The sequence below is a fragment of the Ovis aries genome, chromosome 12 (genome assembly GCF_016772045.2).
Source record: "Ovis aries strain OAR_USU_Benz2616 breed Rambouillet chromosome 12, ARS-UI_Ramb_v3.0, whole genome shotgun sequence".
Lineage (NCBI taxonomy): Eukaryota > Metazoa > Chordata > Mammalia > Artiodactyla > Bovidae > Ovis > Ovis aries.
Genome location: NC_056065.1, coordinates 79,763,732 through 79,773,484, shown reverse-complemented (window position 1 = coordinate 79,773,484; position 9,753 = coordinate 79,763,732). Strand labels below are relative to the sequence as shown.

Below are 9,753 nucleotides of genomic sequence, written 5' to 3'. Positions count from 1 at the left end.
CGCCCGTCGGCCCTCTACCGGCCTGGCCCGGGCGAGTGCAGCCAGGCGCACGGAGCGCCCCGAGGGCTGCTGGGACAGGCCGCGTGGCGGGAGGCACCCAGCCTCGCCCTGCTTTCGAGCTGAGAGAGGCGGCGGGCCAGGCGCAGCGCGCGGGCAGGCGGTGCCGCGCGGCCAGCGTGCAGGCTTCAGCCAAACCTGCGCGTCTGAGAGCAGCACACCCCGGGGGCCGTGCGTGCATGCGTGTGCGTGGTGCGTGCAGTGCGTGCTGCCCGCGCTCGTGGGGCGGCGGTGCCGCGGTGGGGTTCGCGGCCGGGCGTTGGTGTGCAGTCCGCCCGCGAGCGGGGCGCCGAGCCGCGCCAAGCAGCCTGCGCTTCCCCGGCCGGGTCGCAGCCCCTCCGCTCGCCCGGGGTCACAGCCAAGAAGGGTTCGACCCGGGGGGCGAGACGGCTGAGCGTCCCCCAGAGGGGGCCCGTCGTGGAGAGCGCGGACTGGGCGTGCCGCGCGCGTGCACAAGCGCGCGCCCCGAGCCCCGCGCACCGCGCGTGCCCGGCGGCTCTCCCGCGGCCGCGGCGCCTCCGCCCCGCCGAGCGGCCCGCGCTTCCCCCGCCCCTCCTTGGCGCCGGCGCCCCGGAGCCGCGCAGCTGGGCTGGGCGCTGTCCCGGCGGGACGCGGGCGGCGCGGGGCGGGCGGCTCCTCCCGGGGAGAACAATGAGGCCGCTCTCCGCACGGGCGCGGGGCGGGTGGCGGGCCTGGAGCCGCATCAGAGCCGCGGCGCTGCGGCCCCCGGGGCGACGGCTCAGCGGCGGGGCCTGAGTCACACGCCCCGCGAGCGCGTGTGGAGGCACGTCCGGAGGCGCTCGGCGCGCGTCCAGGGGTGCCGGCTCCGCGGCTCCTCGGCTCCTCCCGCCGGGCCGACGGTGCGCCGGCCCGGGTCCCGCAGGAGGCTCCGCGCCTGGGCTCCCAGGCCGCGCTTTCCGCTCCCGTCGCTGCCCTGCGCGCCCCGCGGCTCTGTGGCCGCCGGCCCCCGTCTTGGACGGTGGGTCGGGGCCTCGGGTGCGGCGGGAGGGGAGCCGCCGGCCCCTCGCCTCTGCCCGCACGGGGCGCCTGCCTTCCTCAGGATCTGTCCCGCTTTACCAGGGATAAAACGCTGGCGCCTCAACAGCCTTTGCATCCGTGGAAGCTGGGCCCCCAGCTCCTGCCCCACACCCCGCGTCCAGCACACACCTCAGCACAGGCATTTCTTGCAGGAAATGGAGACCCTGGGGTCTGCGGTGAAAGTGCATCCCTGGGAGGAGGGAGCTGACAGAGGCCAGTGGCTGCTGTGAGGGATCCCAAGATTTGAGACGCACGCATGCAGTCTCCGGCGCGGGCTGGGAGGAAGACCCTGGGGCCGGCCGGCCGCAGACTGTGGGGCTCTTGCCCACTGGTCACTGAGGGGCAGGAGGCGGAGGGGATGCTATGCCCGTTCTGGCAGGCAGTCTGTAGGCACTGGCTCACTTAATCCGTACAAGGACCCTAGGAGTTTGGGGGCATTCCCCCGTTTTTATGGACTTGGTGACTGAGAGAGTAAAGAGCCCTCAGTCAGGTGGGTAAATCAAGGAGAGAGTTGGCTTCAGTCTTTCCTCTGCTTTCTCAGTGTAAAGTGCAAGCAACATTGGTATCCACCTTGGGGTCGTTGGGAGAATCAGTAGGATTGTTTGGATAAAGGGCCGCCGGCGCTGGGCAGAATGGACCTCCAGCAGATGCTGGCTGTCCTGCCGTGATCATCTGTGTGCAGGGTACCTCGGAGGCGTGGCGCGGAAGCCACCCTCAGGGTCTCTCATAATGTGGGAAGGCAGCTAGTCCAGGCGGGACTCGGTAGGATCCCATGCCCTCTGGATGGAGAAGAGGAGAAGGAGCCTGGGGGTGCGGTGGGGGGACAGCAGGAGAGAGAGACTGCAGGCCTAGAGGGCCGTCGAATCTCGCTGGCCAGTCTGGGGATGGTCCCAGGAGCCCATGGGGGCTTGGATAAAGCGTCCACAGGAGTCCTGCGTGTTGAGTAGCCCCATCCTGCTCTAACGTTCTGTGAACTTTTCTCTGGCTCATCCCTGCTGGGGGATCAGCTTCCTCCTCGGCTCTCATCATGGCCCATCCCACTGGGAGGAGAGAGCCTCGGGGAGCACCGCGGGCCTGGGTGACACGGTCTGCTCATCTGCCTGCTTCTGTCTCGCAGAGACCTGAGCATGAACAACCTCACGGAACTCTGGCCTGGCGTCTTCCGCCACCTGCGCTTCCTGGAGGAGCTGTGAGTAGAGGCCTTGGTCGGGGGTGGGAGGGGCTGTCGGGAAGGGCTGGAAGGGGTACTGTAACCTCTGACACCAGGGCACTGGGCTCCCTGGGGAGAGGGGGAGTCCGGCGGAAGGAGCCGTTTTGAGAGAGGGTCAGCACCGCCTACCGAGGTGTGAGGCTGAGTTGGGGCAGCGTGGACCCAGGAACTCGGACGTGAGCCTCTACCTCCCTGAAGCTGACCAGCTTTCTGTCAACACTTCTCCTTTCCTTGAAAGTGAGGGTCGCTGGGTCTTTTTGCGACTCTATGGACTATACGGTCCAGGCCAGAATAGTGGAGTGGGTAGGTAGCCTTTCCCTTCTGCAGGGAATCTTCCCAACCCAGGGATCGAACCCGGGTCTCCCAAATGCCAGGCGGATTCTTTACCAGCTGAGCCACCAGGGAAGCCCCTTTCCTTGGGGCTGTCCTTGACCTGCCCTTGTCCCCCGGGTCTGGCCGCTGGCCAGTCCCTGTCCTGGTGGTTCTTCCCTGCAGCGAGTGCGCCCTCGTCCCCATCCCCCCTTTACGTCACCTCCTCTGGGGGCTGCCCAGCGCATAAGGGCAGACCGCTGCCCTCTCTCTGATACACTCTGTCCATTGCGGGTGGCTCTCACCAGCTCACAAGCCTTCTCTGGTTCGCCACAACCCGGAAAAACCGCTTCAAGGACCCTCCCTCACCTGGCCCAAGCCCACCAGCCAGCTGTGCTCCATGGGAGCCAGTTTCCTCTCCAGCCTAGCAGGTTATCTCTCTACTCTTATCAGGGCCAACGCAAGGCCCGCTTCCTCCAGGAAGCCCTCCCTGGTTGGTCCCTTCCGACAGCCTAGAAGCCTGCCTGCTGGTCGGACGAGCTAGTGCCGTGCATGAGTGAGTCAGCTCCTCGGCCGAGCGCCTTCTGTCTCCTCGGGGAAGCCAGGCCACCCTCTTCCCACCCCGCCCTCCTCCTTGCCTGATCCCCAGGACTCCAGCCTGCTGGTTCATGTTGGGCACCATCAATCTTGGGGTTCTGCTGGTTTCGCTTAAGCTCTCAGATCACAGGCTCCCGGTTCGAAACACTCACCACTCCACCTGCACCCTGAGCCCTTCCCCCCCCCAACCCTCCCACTGGCCCTTGGACAGGCCCCCGAGGGCACCCTGCCCTGCCCAAGCGCATGAGCAACGCCTAGTGGACGCTGACTCTCGGGTCAGGACGAGCGTTGGCCCGGAGCAGGGAGAGGCCCCTTGGAGGAACCATGGGCAGTTCTCAGGGGAAGGGACAGCGAGGCCGCGGAGGGGGCTGGTGACGCGCGCAGCCTGAGCCCGGGGCTGGTCCTCTGTCCTCCAGTCCCCGAGGGGCTTGTTGGCCCATTTTGGAGGCAAAAATGCCCTCGTACAGAACCCAAGCATGGACACCCCAAAGGTCACAGCACCTTTTTTGAAACAGGAAGTTTTGAGAGAAGCCCGCATGTCACAAAATGAAGATTCCACCAAATAAAGAGAAAAAAAAAGAAATAAAGCGAAATAAAAAATGAAATAAAGGGAAGTAAAGTGAAATAAAGGGAAATAAAAAAAGAAATAAAGAGAAATGAAATGAAATAAAGAGAAAGGAAATGAAAAAAGTGAAAAGGAAATTAAATATGAAATGGAAATAAAATGAAATAAAGGGAAATGAAATAAAGGGAAATGAAATAAAGAGAAAAAATGAAATAAAGGGAAATAAAAAATGAAATGAAAAGGAAATGAAATAAAGTGAAATTAAAGGAAATAAAGTGAAATAAAATAAAGGGAAATGAGATGAGATGAAATAAGATGAAGTAAAATAAGCAAAATGAAGATTCCACCAAATAAAGAGAAAAAAATGAAATAAAGGGAAATAAGAAATAAAGGGAAATAAAAAAATAAAGTGAAATGAAATGAAAAAGGGAAATGAAATAAAGGGAAATGAGGTGAGATGAAGTGAGATGAAGTAAAATAAATAAGCAAAACGAAAGGAAAAACAATAAGTGTCAACTCGAGACTCTCAGTGGAGAGATTAAGAAAGACAGCCTCTGAGCTGTGCCAGCCCAGCTCCCAGGTCAGCAGGCCTCTGGGAGCTGAGTCCTGGCGATGCCCGTGGGGACTTCGGAGGCCCCCAGGCGCCGTGCAGACTCCGGTGGGGACGTGTGTCGGGCGCGCTCCGTCTCAGCTGTTCCTTCTGGAGTCGATGGTCACTCGTGGCCAGTGTGGAAGTGCTTGATTAGACCACAGTGTTAGATTCGTGCGTACAGCCCGCTTCTTCTCCAGATTAGTGGGCTTGGCCGTGCAGCTTGGGGCTCAGGGAGACCCACGCATCTGCCGACAGGACAGCAGAGGGCAGGCTGTGGGTGGACGTGGCCCAGGAGATAATCGGGCCTGCCAGATGCCCACACACTGAACTGAGCCTCGGTTTCCTCCTCAGCAAGTGGGGGTCCTTGTGAGGTCAGCAGGGCAGTCTCACCACCGCCCTCCCCACCCGCATCCCGGGACTGCGTGGGGCCACCGCCCTGCCTGGCCGCCCGCCAGCGTCACCCGCTCTTCTCTCTGGTTCGCAGGCGCCTCTCGGGGAACCACCTCTCGCACATCCCGGGACAAGCGTTCTCTGGCCTCAGCAGCCTGAAAATCCTGTAAGTCTAAGTCCCACGTTACGTGGAGACTCAGCTTTGAGGACTCTGGGCAGATGGAGGCTTGGAGCCTGTGTCTTGCTTTGCCACTGGCTTGCTTATTTCCGTATCTTCACTTTTCCCTTTAATTATTTCCAGGTCTTTGCTTTTGCCTTGTCGGTAAGAAAGTTGGTGGTTCGCAAACAGATGTTTAACAGCCCCGATGCTTACACCACAGTGTCAGGGAGTGTGGTGAACCGTGAACGTGGCCCGCAGGTCCAGGCGTCTCAGGCCGGGAGGAGCTGGACTGCGCCTGCAGAGCAGACTCCACACTGGCTTCTTAACTGCCCTTCCCTTTGAACCCCGGCCCTCCTCTCTGGCCGCAGTATGGGATCCCCCGCTCCAGTTCCCAGGCATCTGTGTCCTGGAAGCAGAAGGAACATGAGGACGGAAGAGGACCCTGTGTTGCTCTTTCGTTGGCCCCACAGCCCCCTTGAGGGAGGGGACGTGAAGGCAGCCTCTCCCAGACCCTAGTCCGCGCCCTGTCCCTGGGAAGAGTATGCCTGAAAGGAAGTACGAACGCACGCAGGGGATCCGAGGGCAGGCTGGGGAGGTCCTTGGAGGGCCTGACCCCGGGTTGGGGGCGAAGTGGATCCTGGGGGCCGACCCCGGAGCGCCTGAAGCCCCCCTGCAGCGGTGAGCTGTCCCCCTGCCCTGCTGCCCCCACAGCCACACCCTGACCTGCGGCCTTCTTTGCACAAGGCGGTCACCGAGGGGTCAGTTCAGTTCACTCGCTCAGTTGTGTCCGACTGTGTGACCCCGTGGGCCGCAGCACACCAGGCCTCCCTGTCCATCACCAACTCCCGGAGTTCACTCAGACTCATGTCCATCGAGTCAGTCCATCCAGCCATCTCATCCTCTGTCGTCCTCTTCTCCTCCTGCCCCCAATCCCTCCCAGCATCAGGGTCTTTTCAAATGAGTCAACTCTTCACATGAAATGGCCAAAGTATTGGAGTTTCAGCTTTAGCATCAGTCCTTCCAGTGAACACCCAGGACTGATCTCCGTTAGAATGGACTGGTTGGATCTCCTTGCAGTCCAAGAGACTCTCAAGAGTCTTCTCCAACACCACAGTTCAAAAGCATCAATTCTTCGGCGCTCAGCTTTCTTCACAGTCCAACTCTCACATCCGTACATGACTACTGGAAAACCATAGCCTTGACTAGACGGACCTTTGTTGGCAAAGTAATGTCTCTGCTTTTTAATATGCTGTCTAGATTGGTCATAACTTTTCTTCCAAGGAGTAAGCATCTTTTAATTTCATGGCTGCAATCACCATCTGCAGTGATTTTGGAGCCCCCCAAAATAAAGTCAGACACTGTTTCCACTGTTTTCCCCATCTATTTCCCATGAAGTGGTGGGACCAGATGCCATGATCTTAGTTTTCTGAATGTTGAGCTTTAAGCCAACTTTTTCACTCTCTGCTTTCACTTTCATCAAGAGGCTTTTTAGCTCATCTTCACTTTCTGCCATAAGGGTGGTGTCATCTGTATAGCTGAGGTTATTGATATTTCCCCCGGCAATCTTGAGTCCAGCTTGTGCTTCTTCCAGCCCAGTGTTTCTCATGATGTACTCTGCATAGAAGTTAAATAAGCAGGGTGACAATATACAGCCTTGACGTACTCCTTTTCCTATTTGGAACCAGTCTGTTGTTCCATGTGCAGTTCTAACTGTTGCTTCCTGACCTGCATACAGATTTCTCAAGAGGCAGGTCAGGTGGTCTGGTATTCCCATCTCTTGATTGATGCTTTTGAACTGTGGTATTGGAGAAGACTCTTGAGAGATGTGAGATGAGTGCAATTGTGCGGTAGTTTGAGCATTCTTTGGCATTGCCTTTCTTTGGAATTGGAATGAAAACTGCCCTTTTCCAGTCCTGTGGCCACTGCTGAGTTTTCCAAATGTGCTGGCATATTGAGTGCAGCACTTTCACAGCATCATCTTTCAGGATTTGAAATAGCTCCACTGGAATTCCATCACCTCCACTAGCTTTGTTCGTAGTGATGCTTCCTAAGGCCCACTTGACTTCCCATTAAAAGATGTCTGGCTCTAGGTGAGTGATCACACCATTGTGATTATCCGGGTCGTGAAGATCTTTTTTGTACAGTTCTTCTGTGTATTCTTGCCACCTCTTCTTAATATCTTCTGCTTCTGTTAGGTCCAGACCATTTCTGTCCTTTATCGAGCCCATCTTAGCATGAAATGTTCCCTTGGTATCTCTAATTTTCTTGAAGAGATCTCTAGTCTTTCCTATTCTGTTGTTTTCCTCTATTTCTTTGCATTGATCGCTGAAGAAGGCTTTCTTATCTCTTCTTGGTATTCTTTGGAACTCTGCATTCAGATGCTTATATCTTTCCTTTTCTCCTTTGCTTTTTGCTTCTCTTCTTTCCACAGCTATTTGTAAGGCCTCCCCAGACAGCCATTTTCCTTTTTTTGCATTTCTTTTCCATGGGAATGGTCTTGATCCCTGTCTCCTGAACGAAGTCATGAACCTCCGTCCATAGTTCATCAGGCACTCTATCTATCAGATCTAGGCCCTTAAATCTATTTCTCACTTCCACTGTATAATCATAAAGGATTTGATTTAGGTCATTCCTGAATGGTCTAGTGGTTTTCCCTACTTTCTTCAATTTAAGTCTGAATTTGGCAATAAGGAGTTCATGATCTGAGCCACAGTCAGCTCCCAGTCTTGTTTTTGCTGACTGTATAGAGCTTCTCCATCTTTGGCTGCAAAGAATATAATCAATCTGATTTCGGTGTTGACCATCTGGTGATGTCCGTGTGTAGAGTCTTCTCTTGTGTTGTTGGAAGAGGGTGTTTGCTATGACCAGTGCGTTCTCTTGGCAAAAGTCTATTAGCCTTTGCCCTGCTTCATTCCGCATTCCAAGGCCAAATTTGCCTGTTACTCCAGGCAAATTACTCTTGACTTCCTACTTTTGCATTCCAGTCCCCTATAATGAAAAGGACATCTTTTTGGGTGTTACTTCTAGAAGGTCTTGTAGGTCTTCATAGAACCGTTCATCTTCAGCTTCTTCAGCGTTACTGGTTGGGGCATAGACTTGGATTACTGTGATATTGAATGGTTTGCCTTGGAAATGAACAGAGATCATTCTGTCGTTTTTGAGATTGCATCCAAGTACTGCATTTCGGACTCTTTTGTTGACCATGATGGCTACTCCATTTCTTCTGAGGGATTCCTGCCCACAGTAGTAGATGTAATGGTCATCTGAGTTAAATTCACCCATCCCTGTCCGTTTCAGTTCGGTGATTCCTAGAATGTCGACGTTCACCCTTGCCATCTCGTTTGACCACTTCCAATTTGCCTTGATTCATGGACCTGACATTCCAGGTTCCTATGCAATATTGCTCTTTACAGCATCGGATTTTGCTTCTATCACCAGTCACATCCGCAGCTGGGCGTTGTTCTTGCTTTGGCTCCATCCCTTCCTTCTTTCTGGAGTTATTTCTCCTCTGATCTCCAGTAGCATATTGGGCAGCTACCGACCTGGGGAGTTCCTCTTTCAGTGTCCTATCATTTTGCCTTTTCCTACTGTTCATGGGGTTCTCAAGGCGAGAATCCTGAAGTGGTTTGCCATTCCCTTCTCCAGTGGACCACATTCTGTCAGACCTCGCCACCATGACTCATCCGTCTTGGGTGGCCCCACATGGCATGGCTTAGTTTCATTGAGTTAGACGAGGCTGTGGTCTGTGTGATCAGATTGACTAGTTTTCTGTGAGTATGGTTTCAGTGTGTCTGTCTCTGATGCCCTCTCGAAACACCTACCGTCTTACTTGGGTTTCTCTTACCTTGGGCGAGGGGTGTCCCCTCACGGCTGCCCCTCCTGACCTTGAATGTGGAGCAGCCCCTCTCGGCCCTCCTGCGCCCGCGCAGCCCACTGCTGTGCCTATCCCGGGCTGCACCCATCTAGAAGGAGGTCTTTTCTCTGCTCCAGGCTGTCTGTGGGTGGGTGGCCCTGGCCGCTCTGCCCGGGAGACTCCTGCTCTCAGCTGGTCGGCAGCCCCACCGCCTCCAGGCTCCCTCCTCGCTTGGTGTTGTCCCTCACCCACTCTTGCTCTGGGCCCTGGGGCCCTGGCCCCACCCCTCCCCGCTCCTGCTCCGCCAGCGGGCGCCCCATCCCGGCCCTACCTGCCTCCTCTTGGCCTCCCGCCAGCCCTCAGTCCTTCTTGCCTCCTCTGTCTGTCTGTCCTGCACCCCCCCAGTGCTGCTGCCCCCGGGCAGGGAGGCACCCCCAAGCCAGAGACAGCCTGGGCAGCCTGCTGGGTGTGGTCCCTGCCCGGGGCAGGCCCAGGCCTGTGGCCATATTGGAGAGTGGGGGTCTGTCTGCTGGGCCTTCAGAAGATGAGACTCACTTCCCATGTCTAAGCCTCCAGCTTATGGACGTGCCTTTCTTCCTCGCCTGCCTTAGGCAGCTAATCAAAGCCTCCTGAAGCTGCAATCCCGCCCCCTAGACATGGTGCTGGCCCCGCGGGTTGGGTGGCTGGAGGGGCAGCAGCTGGAGCTGAGGGCAGCGCTCCACTGACACCCAATGGCACCCCTAAGACTCCCCAGTCACCCACAGCCTTTGCACCTGCTCTTTGCCTGCAGGCCTCCTCTGCTTCGAGGGTTGGGGGGCGGTTGAGGAAGGCACCCCCCTACCCAGTGCCCTCAGAGCAGAGGTGCCGCCCACATCTGGGTGAAAAGGGTGGGTGTGCAGGCCTGGGGGCACCTTCCTGCCCCCAGCTCTTCCCTGACCTCCGCTCTGCCCGCATACCCGCCCCCCCGCCCCCAGAGGCCAGC

At 56.9% G+C, this 9,753-nt stretch overlaps 1 protein-coding gene across 1 annotated transcript in view; it reads left to right on the top strand.

Annotated features, from left to right (window-relative positions):
• Positions 1-1,075: 1,075 nt before the first annotated feature.
• LGR6 (leucine rich repeat containing G protein-coupled receptor 6) overlaps positions 1,076-9,753 on the top strand; it is a 74,372-nt gene continuing 65,694 nt past the window's right edge. The window contains exons 1-2 of the mRNA XM_027976101.3: positions 1,076-2,284; positions 4,853-4,924. Coding sequence (XP_027831902.2) covers positions 2,223-2,284; positions 4,853-4,924 — 134 coding nt within the window. The 5' untranslated portion in view covers positions 1,076-2,222. The remainder of the gene's footprint in view (positions 2,285-4,852; positions 4,925-9,753) is intronic.